Source organism: Hippoglossus stenolepis, chromosome 8 (genome assembly GCF_022539355.2).
Source record: "Hippoglossus stenolepis isolate QCI-W04-F060 chromosome 8, HSTE1.2, whole genome shotgun sequence".
Lineage (NCBI taxonomy): Eukaryota > Metazoa > Chordata > Actinopteri > Pleuronectiformes > Pleuronectidae > Hippoglossus > Hippoglossus stenolepis.
This window is the reverse complement of record NC_061490.1, coordinates 15,832,715-15,856,516: the sequence shown is the minus strand read 5'-3', so window position 1 is coordinate 15,856,516 and position 23,802 is coordinate 15,832,715. Positions and strand designations below refer to the sequence as shown.

At 41.5% G+C, this 23,802-nt stretch overlaps 2 protein-coding genes across 4 annotated transcripts in view; one reads left to right on the top strand and one right to left on the bottom strand.

Moving 5' to 3' along the window:
- The window catches only part of adam22 (ADAM metallopeptidase domain 22), a 58,736-nt gene that overhangs the window by 13,243 nt on the left and 21,691 nt on the right, over positions 1-23,802 (bottom strand). For all 3 annotated transcript variants that reach the window (XM_035163371.2, XM_035163372.2, XM_035163374.2), the window contains 12 exons: positions 22,375-22,457; positions 18,788-18,851; positions 8,604-8,658; positions 8,429-8,505; positions 7,761-7,835; positions 7,022-7,093; positions 5,173-5,339; positions 4,998-5,082; positions 4,667-4,757; positions 4,530-4,581; positions 606-705; positions 377-448 (listed from right to left, as the gene is read on the bottom strand). In XM_035163371.2, the coding sequence (XP_035019262.1) occupies positions 377-448; positions 606-705; positions 4,530-4,581; positions 4,667-4,757; positions 4,998-5,082; positions 5,173-5,339; positions 7,022-7,093; positions 7,761-7,835; positions 8,429-8,505; positions 8,604-8,658; positions 18,788-18,851; positions 22,375-22,457 (993 nt within the window). The remainder of the gene's footprint in view (positions 1-376; positions 449-605; positions 706-4,529; positions 4,582-4,666; positions 4,758-4,997; positions 5,083-5,172; positions 5,340-7,021; positions 7,094-7,760; positions 7,836-8,428; positions 8,506-8,603; positions 8,659-18,787; positions 18,852-22,374; positions 22,458-23,802) is intronic.
- cldn12 (claudin 12) lies at positions 9,485-13,400 on the top strand. Its single transcript, XM_035163377.2, has 3 exons — positions 9,485-9,637; positions 10,888-11,148; positions 11,248-13,400. Exons 2-3 carry the CDS (start codon positions 10,930-10,932, stop codon positions 12,112-12,114), a joined length of 1,086 nt encoding a protein of 361 aa, XP_035019268.1. The 5' UTR covers positions 9,485-9,637; positions 10,888-10,929; the 3' UTR covers positions 12,115-13,400.

Here is a 23,802-nt window from a genome sequence, read left to right as displayed (position 1 = left end):
GAATATGTTTAAAGCAAAGATTAAAAAACAGGTTAAGTGCTGAGTCTAATCTCAAGGTAGGAGTTCAGAGACTTGGGCCTGGTCTGACATAAGAACTACTAGGAAGTGTTAGAAGAGTTTACGTAACCCACTAAAACAAAGTCTCTGTTGACAAACTCTATAATCAATGCAATAACCTCACGCAGCTCTTTGATTCCTCCTGGGAAATTACCTCATTAGTTCAAATTACCTCCTCTCACAGAAAGTATGACACAGTCGGTGGTTCTGTTGTTGGGAAATTATCCCATCACTTTGACCTTGATTATCGAGTTAACCCTTTACGACACCTCTTCCCTGTTTGCATTCATCCAGTCCCTTGTGCAGAGCTGTCACTCACCGCTGGACTGCCGCAGTCACACTCCTCTCCCGGCTCCACAAAGCCGTTACCACAGATTGGAGGGTCCAACAGCTGAGGGGGGGGGAAAGGGCCGAATTAACATGGAAAGTTCTGAGAAAACTCCTTCAACTACATGTATATATATGATATGTGTGTGTGTGTGTGTGTGTGTGTGTGTGTGTGTGTGTGTGTGTGTGTGTGTGTGTGTGTGTGTGTGTGTGTGACATGCCTTCAGAGGTTTGTTGAACAGACACGCTCCTCCGCCGCTGTTCAGGAAGTTGTGGTACTCCCCCACGTTGCAGTCGGAGAACCTCTTGGGCAGGTAGAAACTGTTCAACACAACCATATGATGCGGTTACTGAAGCTGCAGTACAGACAGGACCCTCAGATAACAGGGGAAATAGATGGGAGTGAGAGGACTCGCTCACAAAAACACACAACAGGACTTTGCAAACCTCACATTTAATTTCCGTGGAATACCACAGCAGATTTGTCATATTGAATTAAGTTTGTATTTCTTACAATGTCATGTTTTATGACAGATACTCACAGTTCAGGAGATCCTTACAATAACATGGAGGCGGATATACAGTGTAGCTAACACGGCCAGAACAGGGATGGATATGTAAAGAGTAAATGGATCTAAGATGAATTTGTGAATTTGTCCTGGAAATGAACCTGGATATTGTGGATGATTCACTTTTCAACTGTTATTGCATCATCATTTCAGAAAGAAATTCTGCGTCATTTCAACATCCAAACTATTTGTCAGAGTCTAATGCAGTCAAAGGTCCAGAGTTCACTCTGATGTCTTAAAACGATATCGACCCGAACCTGAGCAGCACTTAAGCATCATCATCCTCTGTGGCTGTGTCAGGCTGTGGATGATCAGGACTGAGTCAGGAAACAATGCAATAACAGAGCGACTCGGGGCTGTGAGAGGTCGGAGCTACTTGATATGTGATGTGACTAAACTACGGAGATGATTGGTTGTATAGGAACGCAGTAATGAGGCTTTGATGGTGGATGAAGTACACTACAATATCTGACAGAGATTTCCAAAACTAATTGGGTTTAAAGTTGGCGTGCGGGATCGGTGTCTTTGATTTCAAATGTGTGGTCAGGGTTGAATCTTGTCAAAAATCTTGTAGTGTTCATCTCTTTTTAAACAGTAATAAGAGGTGAAACAAAGATGAAGCGTGCTTGAATGATTCACTGGTCACCAAAACAAGTACAATCCTTTTTGGACTAATGTTACTACTCAGCCACGATAAAGACTTTTCATTTCACAGTACTTAAGACCATGGGATCAAAATATGTATTCCAAAAGATTACAATACAGACACTACTGTTATTATTTGTAGAAAGTGCTTAGATTGACTTAGTTAAGCACGTGGACACATTCTGCACCGAGAAAAGGTTCGATAGCATCTTAAACATCTTGAACCTCCGTCAAGTTATGAAACTACATATAAATTCACTAGATCCAGATTTTTACTTGAATCTTCACCAAATTGTGCTCACTCATAAATATCAGTCCCCTAAACGGGATTGTTTTCATCAAGATCCATGAATTATTCTCTCACAATGTTCAAGAAAGGGAAAAATAAAATCAGTTGTATAGATTTTGTGTAATTCTACAAACTAACAAACACAGATAAAAACAGAACCTCCTTCTTCCTTCCTTCTTTCACAATCAGCCTATCACCCACAGTGGTCACTAGAAGACGTGGCAGTGTATATACGCACAAACACACTGCAACACTGCTAAACCGTGCAGGCTGATTCATGTCCACAACTTCCCTGTGTCCTTTTTCAGTTTTATTTAGTCTGATAATGTTGCCTTTGAAATACATATGTTGTCCTGGATCTTTCATGGAAAGAAAATAAACGTAAAAGGAAGCAATAGAAAATATATCGAACAATTCAAAATCCTAACTCGACCATAATGTTCAGACAGTAAATTGTGCGTCTCTATGGACTGTGCCCTCTGCTGAGTTTGTATTAGGTTTAGTTAGGATTTAAGAGGCCCGTAATAAGCTGCCACACACACTGCGCAGGAATACACACACACATGAACAGACAAATACACACACACGCACACGCACACGCACACGCACACATACACATACACACATTATAACTAAACCCTGTGAAAAAATGTGAAATAGTTAGTAGTAGTCAGGTTAGGTAATTCACACATGCAGGTGCTGAGGGATAAAAAGAAACTTCCGTCAATGGACATGACTGAGGTCGCTCATTGAATACAAGTGTCTGAAATACCATTGACTTTGTTTTAGAGAAAACAGATCTAGGCCAGATCCATTCACAGAGGACAGCGCAGAGTGACCTGTCCTCTGTCATGTGACCTCGTGATCTCATAGTCGGTTTATTATGGAAATCCAATAAAGCAGGATCTGGACAGGTAGTGCCGGGGTGTATACTGTTGTTACAGGGAAATGAGGGAGACAAATATTGGCCTAAGATGAGAATGACATTGCAGACTGTTTCAATCGGTTAGACATGGACAAACAGAAGTGATGAAAAGTTCTGACTTTCAAAAGGTCAGGAGGGAGAAAGAGCTTATCGATAATCAGAATAACCAAATTAATAAAACTCTCTGGGTTGATCGGCCGGCGACATCGACCACAAACTGAAAGATTCACATAAAGTACATGTGAAATTGTTTAAAAATGATATTGAAAAATACAGCCAGTGCATAATAAAGAGACATCAAACTGTATTTGTTCATATCATTTGAATCAAAAGAGAAGCCGTGGGCCACCGAGGCCGTAGTGCTCTCAGATGAAATGGGAAAGGTTGTGATGACTGACAACCCCTCCGAGGCAGCCAGTTGGTTCAGAACAGCACAGGCAACGTTCTAGTCAAGCTTCTGCTCACCTGCTGTCCCATTCGGGATAGAGGGGGAATGTGAGAAGTATTTAAGAAGAGGGGTATACACACACAAACACACACACAGCACAGTGATCCGTACACACAACACACCCAGTCGCATACTTGTGCTCACAGTGAGCAAGCAAGCTTCATCACACTGTACAGATACTGACATGAGTTATGTATAAACTGAAAGCTTAAAATATACAAAGACTGACTTATTACCTACTTCATAATCTTAGCAAGCATCACATTATATAATACATTTCTACTGAAAGGAGCCCAATGCAGTTATATAAACAAACTGATACCATACACACAGACTGGCACCTAGTGGTTAGTTACAAAACTACAATAACATGACACTGGATGGAAATATTCTAATCAACATATTTATATTGATGAATAAGAGAGTATTGTGACTAAGATTGGGCAATATGGCCAAAATGCTATCAATTTAAAAGGGGAAAATTTATCTCATTATTATTTATTTTAAGTTTAAAGACAATTTTTGCTCCTGAGTGGAGGTTGTGGTTTTAAAATCTTCTTTATGAGCATGAGAATGACAAACACTTGATAAACAGCAAAACATCTTACAAATCTGAGGTTGATCAATGATGCGTTATACCTCCTCACTGTGCTTACACAATGCGTAATCATCATATTGATATATGAGACTTTTTGTTACATTGCTATTGTTTTATTGTTATTGTATGAGAACCAAGTCCTAATTGTGACAAAACTTTAAAAACCCACATTATCTAGAACATTTGGGTTTTCAGTTCATATTTAATTCAAATATCCAAGTAGCCACATTATTTTGTGGTCTGTTTACATTAAAATTATAAATGTTGAGATACAGAATACAACTGTTTACACTTACACTTTAAATACTTCAAGTCAGATTTGATGGGTCAGTTATCCATTTAAATATAAAAATAAAAAAAACACTACAGATGACATTTTGGGGTTTTGGACAAAGGGTTAATTGTGATGTTAGCATTGAAGTAAAACTACGGTATAGTATTCAACTCGGATGATGTTGTGATTGAAGTTTGTTTGGAGAACTCTGACTGATGAAAAAAGTAATGCCTGCACAATGAATCCACACCACAAATCAATTTCAAGTCCATTTTAACAAACAGTATTTTGATCCAAACGTTAGGGTTAGCTTTGATGAAAAACACTGGACATTGTGTCTCTAGCATCTGTGAAAGATGTGTCGTCAAGAATCATTTGTTAAATGTAATTAACTTACCCAACGTCATCCATGATACAGCCTGCCCAGCGATCATCACACTTGCATTCACCTAGAATAACAACACGTTGATCATTTTATTGCGCAGAAAAGAGGCTTGAAAATGAGTCTGCACACATTCAGGTTTAACTATGTACCGTTGAGGATCCTCTTCTTGTCCGAAAAGATGCCAATGTTCTGTCCAAGCGACTGAGCGAGGGTTATGGCCATCTCGTCCGTTTTCCCGTACTGGTGAAGAGAGAGAGACAGACGGAGACAGAGAATAAGAAGTTTACTAGATCAGCCTGAGGAGAACGAAAGAGCTTACAGAGGTATCTCCTTTTAAGGTGATTTTATTAATACTTGCACTAACACATGAAGTGGAACAAAAGTGTTTTACAGTGTGTTATTACTCTTCTTGTAATGGACAACTGAGAATGATTATTGTTGCTGATGCTGACAGGTTTTGGGGAATTGTCAGTGACTCACCTCATTCACTCCGCCTCCTTTAGTGAGAGAGCAAACGCCTCCCATGTAGGAAGCTCCACCCCAGCCGCTATGAAAGCGATTCCCTCTGATGAAACAAGAAAATGTATGAGTTCCATAAGAAAAGATTCTGAGCACCGGATTGGGCGAGAAAATCCTCTCAGACGTTCGGACTCACGAGAAGAGGTGAACAGAGTCGCATTTCTCCTTGATGAAGTCCTTCCTGTACTTCATGAACTCCCTCAGGGTCACCATGGGGTCGTCGTCGATGTTGAACTTGCTGTCCGCTGACCAGGTTTCCATAGCAACCAGCACAATCCGAGTATTAAGCTGTTCCTTGAAGATCTGGGGGGGGGGGGATTTGAAGGAAAATGAATATCAGTGTTTTTGTTATCTTTTAAAAGTCTCATTAGTTCAAGAAAGAACAAACAAATGGCACAGCCTGATCTGCATAAACACTGACAGGCATCTTTCAAAGTCAGCATCATCTCCAGCTGCTCATTATGACAGCACCAGTGTGATTAATACGATCCCGAACCAGACAGCAGCACATTGCAGGCGGCTAGACGGAGTCAACAAGTGAAAACCCTCTGAAGGACAAAGGACGAGCAAATGACAATGTTTGCTTTCATGAGATGGAAGTCTACTGGGGTCCTGAGAAACACTGGAGGAGAAGACACAAGCAGGGCCTCTTCGCTGAGTAACGACAATCTCACGAATAACCTGACAGAGCAGTGAGGGAGCAATCAGCGATATGTGACACTCTCTGTTTCTATTTGTGCACGCATGTGGTCGGATCTCCATATTAAGAGCTGTGTTCTGCAAATAAAAACCCTCAGGCAGCGAGTCTGCACCAGGACTCGCTCTATAATGCACTTCTGTAAACATTACGTCGTCATGCACATAAACCTACGATTACATTTTCCTCACGCTGATTTTTACGGTGGGATTCATCTCACCGGTGTGGTCACGGTCACATCTTATCTAGTCCAGGTGCTGTTTCCAAAATACGGAAACTGCCATTACTGACCCCCGAAGGCCATGCAATTATCGAACACTCAAAATGTCTATTTTATGAGATGTCCTGACAGCCACAACCGCAATGTCCCCGATTTGATTACAGCTGGGAGCCTTTGTTGCATGTCACACCGCTCTCTGCCCTTGTTTCCTGCCTGTAGCTACAATATCTGCTAAACAATAAAGGTGACAGTGTCAAAAAAAATGTTTACCACAGCAGAATAAAATTACAAAAGGTCAAAGCCGAATTGCCAATTTCTGGTTTTGTGTGTTTCTATATATCATAAAACATTTACTTCAAAAGAGGCATTCAACAGTGTTTCCATGTGCACTTATGTGAATGCTTCAATTTAAAAGAATTGGCTTATAAAGTACATGCTGATTATTTTGGGAATGTTATTTTCGGTACATAATAAACCTGGGAGCTGAATGAAAAAGGTACATACTTGCTTGTGACACTCTATAGTGGGTAGGGATTTGTTTGGGAAAGAATGGACTATAAAATTATATATATAGATGTTAAAACTTGATAAATTTTGTCTGTATACTTTGCAGTTGCTCTGCCATTTAGAATATGGGATGTGAATGTGGCCTCTGTGCTGTGGCAGAAAGACAACTCTATTTGTACATGGAAATCAATGTGTAATTCTCAAATAGAGTTGGCTTCATATGATCGTCTTCAAGGACACAACACAAAAAACGTGACCTTCCTCCAGCTTCACCGGCCTATCAGCTTACAGACATGACCCTGCAGCAGGTCAGATTTCCGTAACACAGCACACAGATGTGGCCACAAATAATCAAACATTGAAATATCTGCCACTGTACTGTCGGAATGTGCCACCGCTTCAATCCTCTGAAACCTGGAAACTCATCACTGGCCGAGAGGTTTTAAATGGAGAGAGTGAGGTTGGTTAAATGAGAAATCAGTGCAGTGTGTGCTTGACTTCGCTACATGGTGGGAGTGCTTGTGGCAAGCTTTCCAAGAAGAGGATCAATACAATTCTTACCATGTCAGCCATATTGACCACTGACTTAGCATAGTTATTTGTGTGCCCAACGGAAAGCCGATGCTTCTTGTACTGGAGGGAGACAGAGAGAGGCACAGAGGGATGGAGAGGAAGCGATTAAAAGCAGGATCCATAATCTGGAACAAATTCATTTTAAGCCATTGAAATGTATGAAAGAAGCGTTTAATTCGCTCCGAATATCACTGACATTGTGTATGAAGCAAAAGTCAGTCCCAGTGGATCTTAGTTAGGCACATTAAGATCAAATCATTTTCTGTTTCATGCACAACACAGGTAGTTTTTTATTTGATTGACTCAGGAGTGCACGCACTTTTTTAAGTGCTGACTCTCAGCCCACCCAGCATCCTGAACTATGAGCTCTCAGCAAGTCTACAGGGATATTCTATATTTTCTTTATCATCAACAAATCCCATGAAAAGACCAAAACAAAAATAAGTTGATTTTGCTATCAAGTATTTCATGCTGGGCCAAAGCTCCATATACTTTATTACAAACCATAATTAAAAAATCATTAAATACAGTAAATCTTTTTTTTTTTATATAGTGAAATAATAAATTTGATAATTTTATAGTGATTTGTGAGTAATTTGCAGGCACAAGTAACAAACACAAGCAGTATTCACGCAGTAATAAAAATATAAGCGAATTATTGTGTTATAATTTTACAGTATTTTCTATCATAACTGCACATTCACACCATAAGTAGTTAAAAACTTACCATTAAATGGTCATTGATCACCATCAACTCAATGTATTTGATCTCATCCTCGACACTGTGTGACACATGTGGAGCCTGAGAGGAAACAAGACAGCACTTTTCTTAGTTTCCTCAAAGCAAGACTGTGCGCCTCAAGGAGGATTTCAGGAGAGCACACACACACACACACACACACACACGCACACGCACAGTAAACACACAGTAAACACAAAGATCAACTCAGGTCTCCTGCTTCACCAAGAAAACAGGAGAGACGACAAATCAATAAGGACATTTATTTGCGAAAAAAATCTAACACAGGTGTTTGTTCTACAAATAAAGACGAGAGTGGCTCCGAGGACTGAACGGACAGAAAGCTGCAGACATCTGACTGTGTTACTCATAAGGTGAATATTTCATGAAAAACAAGGGGAGGAGGAGAAGAAGAGACAGAGGTGGAGAGCTGGAGAGCTGAAGTGTGGGAGGATAGAGAGGAAACAGTGCTCTGACTTTGTGGATAAACATAAAACATACAGGCGGGAAACAAAAAGCCTAAAAATCTCTCTATCTTAAATTTATAGAAACACACATGCTCATGTGCACAACACAAATTCAAGTGAACACGAGAGCATCGGCAGCCCTCTGCTAAGGATGACGATTTTCTAACTGAAGCTGCAGCAGAGTCATACCTGTCTCTTTTGTCTCCTGTGAACTACTTTAGACCCGGGGAACGGAGGGCTGGGAAACGGTGGCTCTGGCAGGTCACCTAGGAAACAGGAACATTTATAGCTATCAGCATTCAAGGAACAGTTTCCAGTGTTTAGCATGAATACATGTAGAGTACATCGCAAAACACCATCTTACCATTGAGGAGGTCTTCCCCTGCAGATTTATAAATCATGTGAATGGGGACATCGCCCTGGAAGGCACAAAAAAAAAGGACGTCAATCAAGTTTGTCAGTAAAACAGGTCACAACCAAGTGTCGGATATAAACAGGCTTTTATTAACGTTTTCTACATGGCGCAAAAACAAATCAAACAAATTACTCAGAAAGATCTCAGCATTGAGGTCAAAGAGTTCAAGCCCTCCAAAAAGAGAGGTCAGTACCTTACAGCCCTCTCACCACCACAAAATTCATACAACAGATTATTTGATTAATAATACGACAATAAATTTGATCAGAATACTTGAAAACACAAGTCTGGAAAGTAGCGTACTATAAAGCGTACTACTGCAATAAAGCGGCTGAATACATATATACTGTGTGTTTATACTGCTTATCGGCAACCAAATTAAGATAAATACACATTCTGTCTAATTTGTATTAACTGCGTACACAGATAAACACACATTTGTATCTGTCGCACTCAGAGCAAAGGAAATGATAAGGAGGTACCTGAGAGAACCACACAATATCTGATGGCTGCTATGAAAACAAACATTAAAGAGTGTTTAGATTAAATGTTTACCCCTGCCTCCTTACAAAACACTTTGCTGCTACTGTACCTGTTTTACAGTTTACTGTACGAGCATCACTTTCAATATTTCAACCTACTTTTTGGAAATTGTATTTATTCTTTTGTGCTAGTTTTGCATTTCTTACTCTTTTATCTTGTTTTAATTTGCTTTGTGTCGATTTCTAGTATCCTAGAAATGAATTCCAGGAAATCTATTTGTTATGGGTGAACAGGAACAAGACAAGGGTGAGGGTTCAGCAGCACCTGTGAGACGGCGCTGAGGGCGGGGACGCTCCTTTTACTCTGAAGCCACTTCCTGTTTACTCTCGTACTGTACCGGAGTAAAAACGTCTCTATCGTCTGTAGCAGCGTTAAAGGAGAAATAAGCCGAAATGCCTCCATCTCCCATCTAAACACGATCTACCTGCTGGACACACACGGTACCGGAGCCTTCCTTCATTGTAGTTACCGTGTTTTTAGCTTCATATCTACGCAGTGATCCAGACGCAACAGGTTGCTGTAATGCTAACTCTGAGCTAGCTGGCTAACGTAACGAGCTAGTCAGTGTTGAATTGGTTTTGATGACCCAGTTGTTCATCGGTGTCATATTCAGGTGATACGTTCGAGCGAATATAATTGTTGATATAAATTGCTGTTGATTGAATTATGGACGATGAGCTAACAGAGCTAACCTGCTGTAACCACTCAGATCGTTAGCTTAGCTTGCTAGGCTAATAAAGAGGCTGCTGAGTGTAATAACAGCTTCCTAAATACTAGTTATCACTCAGTGGTGGTGGAACGTTAATCACAGTTTGACTTGAACACACAGTGTTGTTTATATAATTATACTGCTATAGCTTAAGTCAATGTTTAATCACTAACCTCTTGTCATGTATTTTAAGCACTTGTTACCACGTTCACTTCAGAACTTACTTAGTTAATTATGTGTAAATTAAGATAAAAATCAACCTTAGAACCTCAGAAGTTAAAATACACAGTTGATTGGACAAGTTACAAGTGGTGAGTTAAACCTGGGTCAAAAACATTAATTCAAGATTTAATCCAAACAAATTCCAAGAATCATGTAAAAGATCTGATTTAATGTTAATGTCCTCACTTCTGAACCAGGATATATGGCATCAAATCATTTGAAGAGCCTTTGTTTAAGACTGGGAGATTCACTTATTCAGCAAGTAATTGTTTCATAGTAAATCTTAAATCAACTCCAAAAGTATCTAGAAATGAAGTTGTGATACCGAGGTCAAGTCACGGCTGCAAGCATGCTGTCATCTATATAAAACTCAAGAGTGTAACACAATTGTTAATTGTGTAGCTGTACAGTCTATGCAACGCACTGCAGTACAGACACTCGGCGACCTCAGCCGTCAAGTCATCCCCACTGTGTTTGCTAATGAAATGAGAGCATTGTTTCTCTGGGACAGCAGATACTGGGTCAGCTAAACTGTGTTGAAGACAGGGGGGTTGCCCATAGCTAGGTCAGTCTGTGGCACAGTTAGCTTACTTCAGTACTAATGGGGCCATTCAATATACTTGTATAACCATGTTTTTTTCCTCATTATCAGGAGTTCTGTATAATGTAAAATAATGCTAAAAATTACATTGAGGCCCTGTTGATTCCCACCACACTGACCAGCCACTTCTTTCTGTCTGACTTCCTCCGTTCAAACAGGAATTCTCCTCGTGGCCTCAGTTCCTGTCGGCACCAACAACCATGTCGTGCCGGGACATCCATGCCACCAACGCGTTTTCCTTCATCATTGCCTTCGTGTCAGTGGCAGGGCTTGCCGTGGCAGCTGTAATACCACAGTGGCGAGTAACGAGACTCGTCACCTTCAATCGCAACGCTAAGAATATCAGTGTGTATGATGGGCTGTGGGCTAAATGTGTGAAACAGGATGGCTACTCAGGATGCTACTTCTATGATTCAGAGGTATTGTTTTTATCAGCTTGCTTCCCTCTGTTTCAGCTGTTTTTTCCTGTTATGTTTGGAAGTTGTCCTAACAGAAGTCATGTTTTCTCATATTTCCAGTGGTACTCTAAAGTGGACCAGCTCGATCTGCGGCTCCTGCAGTTCTGTCTGCCTGCAGGCCTGCTGTTCGGCTCGCTGGCCTTGCTGCTGTGCATGGCTGGGATGTGTAAGACCTGCTGCTGCTCAGACAAGCCTGAGCCGGACATCAAAACTCTCAAATTCCTGGTCAACAGTGCGGGCTGTCACCTGGTGGCTGGGACGTTCTTGTTCCTGGGTGGAGCTGTCGCCATCGCCCCCTCAGTGTGGTTCCTATTCCGCACTAAGGCGCTGAACCTCCGATATGACAACATGTTCTCTGATGGGTTTGCTGTATATGTAGCAATAGGCTGCTCCGGAGGACTAATGCTGGCCGCGCTGCTAATGTTCATGTGGTATTGTATGTGTAAGAAGTTGCCTTCACCCTTCTGGTTGCCACTGCCGTCCATGTCGACCTCGCCGTCCACTCAGCCTCTCACTGCCAACGGATATCCTCCCTCCCCAGTGTATGGTCCTCAGCCCTTCCCACCACAAGCCTATCCTCCCACAGTCATCGACACGCAGCAGTATGTGCCAACCCACGGCTATGCACAAAGTGTGGTTGCCCCTGCACCTACACAAGTGTACATGTCTCAGATTTCTGCTCCAGATGGGTACGGCTCGGAGGTTGGAGGAACCCAGGCCTACAGCTATGCTCCCTCACAGAGCTACGCTCCCTCGCAGAACTACGCACCCTCGCAGAGCTACGCACCCTCGCAGAGTTATGCACCTTCGCAAAGCTACGCTCCCTCTCAGGGATATGGATCCGGCTACGCTGGCCACCGCTACTCCAGCCGCTCACGCATGTCTGCCATAGAAATCGACATTCCTGTGCTGACACAAGGAGACTAAGAGAAGAGAAGTCCTTGAAGCCTTTAGTCTTTTAACCTTATTTAGGTTCACCACTGATGAAACTAACAGAGTTTGATGGATGGAAGTTATTAACATGAGAGCTATTAATAGCCTCTAGAGTTACAGTGAATTCAGTCAGTTCAATCCAGGTTGGTAGATTGATGTTTATGTACCCAGAGGTACAATATGAAGGATGATATTTTCGTTAAAATATATGAACACTAAAGCACGGGTGTTAACAACACTGTATTCAGCTTATTGATGTAGAAAGGGAAGAAATTCAAGTTTCATTTGGAGCCATAATCACTGAAAGACACCTCAACTAACTTTTCTTCACTATTTCACCAGAGTACGATCATCACATTATGTTTCCTCACCTGTTTTGGTGGACAAGGGACCAACTTAGTAGTTACAAGCAAACGGGCACGTGCATTTGGTTGCTGGCTTTTTTATAAAATACCACTCTGACTAAACATTCATGAGGCCTCTATGTTTGCTGCCAAAAGTATATTTTTCTGTTACGTTTTTAATGTTGAACTTGTCATGATCATGTAAAAGTGATTTGTCTTGGTATCCACTTTATGGAGGTCTTCTGTTATCACTACTGAACAAACACTTACTGACCTTATACTATATGTTTTTAAATAGACGCCTACTAACTCACTCACTCGTTTAGTGAATTTTAACATGAATTGTTAAGAATGTCACACTACACTGCAAAGAGCAGCTGTTAAAGGTTTTAATGCACTAATGATGTGAATACTGTGCCAGTTTACATTGCCTTTGTAATTGTATGGCCTCTAAATAACTATTTATCCATTATTGCAGCATATATGTTGTTTTTTTTACTGCATGTTTATGTGAAAAGGATCATGGCACTAAATCTGTGAGTTTTGTTTAATGTAATGAACAGATGCAGAGCTGTAATGTCAGAAACAGCAATGACAGGAATGATAATACTGTTCATTTGCTCTACAGGACATATTATGATCAACTCATTAAATATAAAAAGCAGTTGTATCACCAGAGGAAGTGGTGAGACGTGTTAATTTGTTCTATTAGTACCACTAAACGTCTGCCAACTTAGCTGGAAGTGTGATGTTCAGGCTGGTCGTAGTTGTGATTAATCCCAATTTAACAGTCAGTTCAGTTGTTGCCTTTTGTGTGTTTTGCTTAATGAGCACTGATCAACGTAATGTTAATCTTTAATGTTTAGGTTCACGATATTGTCAAATATTTTTTTCTATACTGTCATTGTTTTGTTTTTATTAAAACAAATCCCAATACATCTGCATGTCTGCTTATGTGCTGCTGAGGTAAACCAATTTAAATACTCAATATTTGTAATTGCAACAAAAAATAGAGACACAAATCGGTCTCATTTGTAAAGTAATCATGTGAGTCACTTGTCTCTGTCTCCCTGTCTTGGCAAAAAGCTGAGAGGTGAAACTGGGCATCTGTTCAGCCAAACTGAATTACAAATGTGAGGACGTTGATGCTTTCAGCCGGGTTCAGTTTGGACTGATAAATAGTTTGAGAAATCGACACCCTGTGAGGCTCTGGTTTCCCGGAAATGCTGTAAATCCTCATCTGATCGCTTCATGATGACTTGAATCACTGGTGGAATTTAAAGTTGTTGCTTCATCACCAATGACACAGAGGCTCCAGCTGTCCACATTATTATGAACGCAGATATTCTGTCAAGGTTTTCTAATTGAGCTAGTCCTGCTCAGAATCTGTATCTGATAAGCAGACGTTAACATTTTTGGAGTCATATTTTGTAATAGTGGCTTGGTGATAATTGCATTAGGATCTTTTCTGGCACAGTGAATGAACACTCATCTCCAGTCGCTAAGCTACACACAAATATCTTCAAATAGCTACAAATCTCCACATTTGAGGAGCCTGTATCATAAAGTAGATTCGGTAAATTAACTAAAGACAATTTGTTGGTTGAATGTAGGTATACAGTTGTTTAATTGGTTAATTGGTATCAGAATTAGGGGCAAATTGTATTCACTGTAATATATCCAGCCATCCATTATATATACCACTTGTCCTTTGAGGGTCGTGGGGGGAGCTGGAGCCAATCCCAGCTGACATTAGGCCAGAGGTGGGTTACACCCTGGACAGGGCGCCAGTGTACTGTAATATATGGCCATGTGAAATAGAAAATTACACCTTTACCTCTGCTTGGATGAGGAACACCATTTTACCACAATAAAAGCGGAATAAAACCATTTTTAGGAATATAAAGACCAAAGCCAATTAAGAACAGTCAGCGGTCCATTAAAACCCAGCTTTAGGCCGTCAAGTGTTTTGTCTTATCTTTGATGTCGTTTAAATAGAATGAGCATCTGAATGAGAAGCCTGAACTGTGGCTCTCATAATTGGAATCAACTTCCACTTTGATGTGACGCTGACATGTTAGCTGAGAGTTTAGCGGCTGATGATTAATAAGAACGAAATTAAAAGATGTGCAGATGTTTTTATATCATTTGTCGTACACGTACACACACACGCACACACACACACACACACACACACACACACACACACACACACACACACACACACACACACACACACACAGCATCATCCATCACTATCAGAGCCGTTACTGCTGAATTAACAGTTGTAATAAAGCATTTTCTTGACCGGTGTGTTCTTTGTTCCCCAGATCATCCCTCCCAGCCAGTCTTTTCTGTCAAATAAAATACACTCACAGCATATAGACTCTGCAGGGTGTGTGCAGTGATGGAGATTAAGGGTCTAAACACAGATGGCTTTCATATGTCGTGATACAAAGAGACAGGGGCGGAGCCTGGGTTGCCAAGGGAGATGGTACCTCAGACACAGGCGGCTGGCTCATGAATATAAAGCAGCGAGGGGTAACACACTTTTTATTACCGCTCTCTGGCTGCATGTGTGAATGAACCGGTCCAGGTTTAGCAACATGAAGTTGGCTCGAGGCCACAGGGAGACCCCGACCCCCTTCTTTTTTAAGACACATTCCCAGCTTGTGCTCGTATGGAAAAAAAATCTTCCCTTTGGCACAAAGTGCTAACAACCCCCACCCACAACCTGCCACCACACCCTCTCTCCATCCTCCAGCTCCCCACCCCCTACAACTGAGGACACTTATCCACAGCCTCTCCTCCTTCTTGCCCCTGCAGGTTAGATTGCCACACGGGATCTGAAGACTGCAACAATAAAAAACGCAGACCAGTTGTGGACAGAATGAGATGGGATGCTTGGGTATGTTTTACAGAAAATGGAAGAAGCCCAGAGCAATAAAATGAAGAGATATTGAAAAAACTAGAATGACCACCCTGTGGTTGTATGCTTCCGCCAACCAGTGCAGTTTCAGTCTACATACATTTATTTTCCACATTCTTATGAGGTCACATACCGTTTTACCTTTTAACACTGAAATCGAATCAGTTAATCCATGAGTCTAAGTGAACATTTGGGCCAAATTTAAAAGGATTCTCACGAGGAGTTCTTAAGATAACTTGTTCCTGAGGAAAAGAAGGGTTTTATTAGGTCACCGTGACCTTTGATCCCCGAAATTCTAATCAGTTCATCCAGGAGTTCAAGTGAACTTTTGTACCAAATTGGAAAAAATGTATCCACTACCAAGCAACAATTCAAGGATATTTGAGAGGGAGTATGATCTGCAACAAAGGGCCCTCGACTGTGTGCAGTACAGTAAGCAGCACTATGCTTTGTCTCAATCTTCACTGAAAGCAAACAAAAGGAGCTGTTGGGACGTAGCCACAGGATCCCTGAGGTGCAGGTGGATTTGGGAAGCTGTTCAGAAAAAATAAAAACACAAAACATATGGTGTTTTCTGCATAAGCAAGCTACCATTACACATCCTCCCTACAAGTTGCCTGCACACACAGACACACACACACACACACACACACCCAGGAAGTGCTGGATTTATCAGCCGCGTAGTGCCCACACATCATGTTATTAGGTAGTGAACTTTAATTGTGGCACTACTGTAATCTGCTTGTACACAAGCCTATTTACATAACACGATAAGACACTTTAAAGCCAATTCAGCTGCATGAGGAGACAAGAGCTGCTTGTTCAGGACACACCGAGCTAATGCCCTGCATAACTTCTCCTGGCTTGGAGGAAGGAGGGCAGATGGATTTACCATATGGCCGACAGGATCCATGCCGACTCTCCATCTCAACAGCCGCCCCATCTGACCATCACTTTCAAGCAGATCATAACAGCCAGAATCAGTGGTGCATCATGCTGCATTCGAAGCTGTTACTCAGTGACAGAGTGATATGTGGCTGTTCCAGGCTATAACAGGAACATGTCTGACCATACAATTTTTAAAAAAGCACTTAGGTTGTTGCAGCAGACATCTGCAGGTCTGTTTGACAAAAATGAGAGGACGACTCACAGACCAGACTGTCGGAGAGAGACAAAGAGATCCGTATTGACTGTGAGGGAAATAGAGAAGAAGAGACGCACCAAATCCCACACGGATGCAGACGGGGAGAGACAGTCAATGTGGACCATCACCCAAGGGGAGCAGACATCCAGAGCTCAGTGCTGACACACTGACAGCCACCGCTGGACTCCAGGGCAGAGCTGTCCCCAGCATCATCCTGCAGACAGGATTCCCTCGTCCAGCCAAAGCCAACACAACTCCAATGGAGGAACATGCCAAGTGTTTGCCAGAAACACATCAGTGCGTTTTACATCATTTATCTGAGAGGAACAAATACGTGCGCCCAGATGAAATCGAATATTTCAACATTTTAAAATATGGACATGACGGGGAATTTAATTTGTCTTTAGATCATTCACTTAAATCCTATACATACATATTACATCGCACTTGATGAGGGGATCATATGTTTGTATGTGCATCTGCAACGTAACAAATAGCCTAGCTAAAGACACATTTCTCAAATAATAAAGTAAAGGTAACTCAAATCTCAAAAGTACTTCAGCAGTTTTTCACGAGCGTTGATTTGCCATCTCAGTTACTGAAATGAGCTTTTCTAGTTTTATTTTCACACATATTGCTCCCTGTGATATAAACAGTAGCCCTGTTTAATTAACTGTTCTTTAATTAATTGCACTGTGTATTTGAAATATAGCACATAAACATATGTTTCCTAAAACTAGATTTGTTTTTTAATTTTATGATTTATCACAATGAAACTAGGGCAGATAAAACTTTGATGTGCGTTTACATCACTGTATCCGTTGGAATTGACCTGAACAAGGTGACCACAACACTGTGTCTCTGAAGACAAGCGCCGCAGTAATATTATGTGATAAGATCTCGCTCTCATCACTTGAATAATTCAGTCTCTCCAGAAAATGTAGGAGAGGAATGACAGAGGCGGAGGAGAGATGACGCAGGAGATGACAGAACAGGAGCAGGTAAAGAAGTCCCTGACCTCTCTTATCTTGTCTCCTTTCGTCCCTTACTGATTAACACCAGACACACTTCTCCTGAACGTTTTAATTAGAGCAGTAAGAAAGTCTCTCTCACACACACACACACACACACACACACACACACACACACACACACACACACACACACACACACACACACACACACACACACACACACACACACACACACACACACACACACACACACACACACACACACACACACCAGTATCAGCAGCTGTTCTCATGCTCACGGCGTCTTTAGACAATCTCAGATCTGTCCCCTCGTTCCGACCGTAATGCCTTTGATTTGTATTATCTAATTGGCTGTAGGGTTTTCTGCTGTCTGCTGACTTAGTAACTCAGCAAATCCCCTTTGTCCTGAGACCTGTCCGCCACTCTCTGGGTTCATAAGGAACAGCCGCAGGTTTGTGATCTGTAACTGATACTGGTTTTGTGTCCGGCTCCTCGCGGAACAATAGCTGACCCATGTATGAATCCTGGGACATCAGGAAAACTATTCTCATGTATCATCTGCTGAGCACAGTCCTGGCACAAAGAGAATCCCAACTTGTGTCCCAGGGGTCGCTTCTTCCGTTTCCGGGAGGTCAGGTTTTTCCCTACCATGGCAAGACTTAGGCCTCAATTATAGCCACCTACCAACATGCACATGGTCAGCTGCGGACACTTTGGATGGATGGTTTTTATATTTTTGTCTGTATAAGGTATTACATCATGTGGAGCTTCACTAATGCTGAAACTATAACACCAGCTTTAGATGCAGCACCAAGGCATTTCTGAGCAGAGCTTAAATCAAATGAACAGAAAAAAAAGATGTATTGGTCCTGTTATAAGATCATCACAATAGATATAATACTTTTCAATATGAGAACTGGAACAGACGTAATTGTTTAATAAGTGACGGAAACGATGAAATGATAAAGAAATTGATTAATTGATTGACACAAATTGGGGGATGTTGGTTGGCATTAATAAAGATGTATCTGAGCTAATCCGATTGTGGTGTGTGGATACGTCGGGGGGGAAAAAGGTTGGAGACCACTGCTCTAACAGATTTTCTGACCGCGGAGGACTCACACGAGAGACAAGAGGCAGCTGGACGTGAAAAGATGGAGGGAGAACAAATTGAAAAATCCCCATGAGAGGAGCCATCGTCCACTAGCTCCTACAAAGTGCATACATTCCCATGTAGATTTTGCGGGGTACTTACATTGCTGCTGTCCTCTCCTCCAGGTTCAATCATGTAGGTGTGATTGCCATCGAAAAACATCCCACTAAAAGAGAGAGAGGGGAAGAAGGAGCATCAAAGCACATGTCAGCACCCGTTTCTGCTGTTTTAGTCATCGCTACATGAAATAATGCATCTGAATTAGACTCCTCCCCGGCTATCAGTGTGACAGATCAGCCACTTCGGTGATTGCCCAGGGGGTTGGTGTATATTTGGGAGATTCGGAGCATTTTTCAGAATAATAACTGCGATGCACTCATACGCGTTTGCAATTTCTGACAAAAGCCCCGGCCACCCTCACCGCTGTGTTTGGCAAATGTACAGCTAAGGGGTGGAGGATGATGAAAAAATAAAAGGTCATCCAATCATTTCAGATATCCCCCCCACACAGCATAATTTAAAGGTCACCTGAAGTTGTCATCTCTGGAACAACAACTAGGAGTTTGGAGTGGTTGACCACAAGTCACAATGACTCAGATGTCATTGAAAGGGTCAATGGTTGAAAAACATGACTTCACATGAACATCCACTTATCTGCACTTAAAACTGTAAATACATATAACGCGAGAAAGAGACACACACACACACACACACACACACACACACACACACACACACACACACACACACACACACACACACACACACACACACACACACACACACACACACACACACACACACACACACACACACACACACCATATGAAAACGCAACCGGGGTCAGAGATCAGTTTCTCATTTAGCAGCTGTTTGAAGGTCTTCTTGTCTCTACCTGCTGTTCGGACATCATCCGTTAATTAACTTTATCTGAAGCTTTTAGGAGATTGCATGGCTGGGTCAAACGGTGAAGTCAGGAGGGTAAACACTGCAGGTACTGACAATCTGTCTTCTCTCCTCCTACTCTCTCTCTCTAGGCTGTTTTCAGGCCCTCGACACACATAATTCACCCTCAACGATTGTTTGTCCTGGTCTAACATTGCACTTACAGCAGATAACACACAGTTGTGTTGCATAACTATGGACCAGTTTTATACATTTCTTGGTAACCCTAACTAAACAATGGTCATTCAAATTCTTCCACTGAAGGCCCTTAAACATGGAGGGGCTATTCTGTGCACCAAACAGGATTGAGCAAAATTTGAATATAAATCTGAATCAATGAATTGTCAGACCACCACACACCAAACCGCAATGGATCAAATGACGATGTTAAATGGGTCATTGATACTGACGGACCTACAGAGAATTATCATGTGAATCCGCAGCTCCATATTTTACGAAGATATCTAGTGATTTCTGTGATCATATTTTGGCTACAAGATGCTTTAGTTTTCACAGTTTTTTTTGCTCTTTCACTGACAACAGCTCAAAAACTCACTATACACAACCTGGCCATTTTGGGTTATCTCTATTAACAGCTATCTGGATATTAAAACAGATAAAAAGACGACAGCCGATGACTTTCAGTCAATGTGTTCCACCTCTTTTGCTGTGATTGGTCAAACTAGAAACAGAAACCAAAAGACTTCTGGACCAAACATCTTGTCTCCAGTCCAAAGATTCTGCACATCCACAAGCTGAATCTGTTTATAGAGTTTAACATTAACTTTAGAGCTACATCATATAATTGTACTAGTGGCAACATCCAAAGCATCCCTGAAAAAAGCCAGGTTCTGAATAAGAAGTCTCTGCAGTTTAATGTATGCATTTCTGGAAAACAAGAAGGGAAGAGGGTTCACTCTGAATCTCTTCTGAGCATTTTCATTTTAGTCAAATCTGTAGAACTCGAGTGACGTTCCAAACAGGAACCTGAGTCAATAGTGGGCTGTCTACATCCCATCTGATGGATGTTGCCAGGATCACTATCCCTCTGTGTAAAGCTAATAGCAGTATTGCATTGCAGGGTGAAGTTGGTGAGAGAGAGGGAGAGAGCAGAATGTATATTATGTATAGTGAAAACCTGACTCAGCATCAGGGAAATATCCTCTCCCTAATGTCTAACCCCCCCGATACCACTATGGCTTCCCTTAACTCCCTCCCTCTCATTGTTTTTCCCTCACCAACGTGCACACGCACACACACACACACACACACACACACACGCACAGCATATTATGGGTGTGCCTCTGCCTCCTTTATAATGCTAGTGTGTTTTTTTATATGTGCATTAAGACTTTCTGAAATGTTAATCAAATTGAAAACACAACTACTAACAATACTGTCACAGATATTAACAATTACCACAACAGCAGCTTCATAATACACCGCAGAAATATGTTTATGTGACATATATAATATATATAAATATAAATCTGCAGGAAACACCATAATACATATTTTAATCTGTTATGTCCTATACATTAGTGTCATGCTTCTGCAACACATTAACTGCACTGATTAACTCATGTAATGCGTTTCATTATTTTGTGCATGTAGATATATAATTTGCTGTGCTCACACATTTCCCAACATGTTTCCATAATCACATGAAATATGCAAATGTTATTAAAAGCCCCGAGATGGGTTTAGTTTATTCAGCAAATATAAATCTGATTTCCTCCACTTGCCATAACTAGCTGAATTTACATGATATTACATTAGAAGAAGATATATAGAGTTGGAACAAGGTTTGATGAGGACGAAAGGATCAAAAATTCACTGAAGTGTAGCAACTCAAATGTGCAATTAGATGTAATATTGAATACTGTCAACAATGTGCAGATGTGAATGATGTCATGTGTCTTACAGCCTAAGACTTCATAAAGCTTAGATCTCTCCATCATAACACCTCACACCTTTAATTTAAAAAAGCTGTGTCGGTTGTTCAAATTTTCACCGTTTCCTTTTTACTCTGAATAATCTACCAAACAATTTCCTCTTTATATTCGAGAGCAATCAAATTTAGAATGTCCACTCATCACAACTAAATGTGAATTAACACGGTCCTCCAGGCCCCAACACTAACAAGCACAACTGACTCACACCATGAACAAAATAATTATTGTTAATGAACCAATAAACCCGTCAGCAGTGGACTCGTTTCCTCACTTTTTTGCTGGTACAGTGCAATTCTGCTTCCTTTTCTTTTTACAATTATTTTTTAAGTCATATACATAATTAATGCAAAAAACAGCAAGTGCAATATACATATCATTACCACTCAATGGAGGGGTTTTGTCTCACAAATACAGTTTCCTTTCAGTAAAGGTGTTTAAGTAACTGTAAAAACCTATAATACACCTGCATACACAACACATAAATACAGTGTTCGTGCATCCCTCCCTGCAAGCTCTCTGATCCGTCTCTCTGATGGGACAAGAGCTGCTTTGGAGCAGAAAGTCTAAAAATAACACGGAGAGGAGAGGAGAGAGATGTCTGAGCAGCACCTGTCTGAGTGAATGATAATCTGTGTAGTGAAAAGTGCAGAGAGACAGAGAGGGGCTGGCTAAAACTAATTATGTTGACCTAACGGATAAATGGGAGCGAGGCCCAGGACCTGGACTCACAGCATGAACAATGTTGGCTGAGAAACACACACACACACACACAGTAATATTTGTACTTACTGCAATCCATGACAAGTAGAAACAGCCACAAAGGAGTGAGGACTGTCTCTGACCTTCCCCTGGTAGTAGCAGTGCTCTCCTCCCTGTGAGAGAAAACACAAACACACACAGATTAAGATCACACACACACAGTCGCCTCCTCGAGTGTCTCATTGTGTCAAACACTGAGTGAAATATCCCACTTGCTGCAATCATTTCCATAACCCATTAGCAAATGCGTCCAGAGTGATCAATCACCCATAACTCATTTACAAACACACACAAGTGCAAGCATGATCTGATATGTGTGTGTGTGTCTGTGTGTGTTTCTGCACATTAACCCATTTACATCCCACCGTCTCTGTGTTAACTGCTCAGTGACTTTTTCTCTTCCCAACTTCTCCACAATAAAAAGCCACAGCATCATGTAAAAAATATTCCGCATCTCTTTTACCGCTGCCCGTCAACCACTCATTCTCTGCCCCCACTCTCCATCTGTCTATATGCAGAGTGTGCACAGTGTCTCCTCCTCTCCCTGCGAGCATAAACATGCATTTATTTTCAATAGACGTGTATGATGTCTAAGTGTCTAAGTGCTCTGCAGGCCGTCTCTTCCTGGTCCATTTCTTACTGCCTAACAGCCATTAGGCAGGAAGCTGGTCTCCCTGAGGAAACGCAGCTTTTATCAGTGGATCAATTTCTGCTCTACAGTCTGATGCTCTGCAGAGAAATGCCGCTACGTCCACTTCTACCTCCACGTCTCTCTGTGGACTTCATCCGTGTCCATCTTATTGGTTTATGCGAGGATGCATATTTGTGTTTGTTGTTGGCATTAAAACTCATTGGCTAAAAGTGTGTGGAAACCTGATTCATGGGCATTATTATGCTGATGGAACAAAGTCCAGCCTGGGAAGACTTTCCACAAGAATTTGGGACCTGGCTGCAGGAATTTTCTTCCATTTAGTCACACTGGTATCAGTGAGGTGGAGCACTGATGTTGGGCGATGAGGCCTCGTTCCAATTCATCCCAAGGCTGCTGGATGGGGTTGAGGTCAGGGCTTCATGCAGATCCATCAGGCTCTTCCACTCTAAACTGAGCTTTGTACATGGGAAAACAGAAAATGGCCTTTCCCATGTGAGGGTTAGGACTTAGTTTTAGGGTTAGAGTTAAGTTTAGGTTAGGCATTTCGTTGTGATGGTTACAACCATAGAGAGGCGTGCATGTGTGTGCATGTGTCTGCGTGCGTGTGTCTGCAAAGGATTCCTTCACATTAATTGCTAGGATTGAATTATAGTGAAATTGTATTAGCCATGCTGACATTGCTTTTTGTTTTGTTGTTCTCAAAGTTCGCTCTCAGTCCCACTTATGGCCCAAGTTATAAGTTCTACCACTCTGTTTCATCAATATAACATCCAAGATGAACAGAAATGACGAATTAGACTAATTCA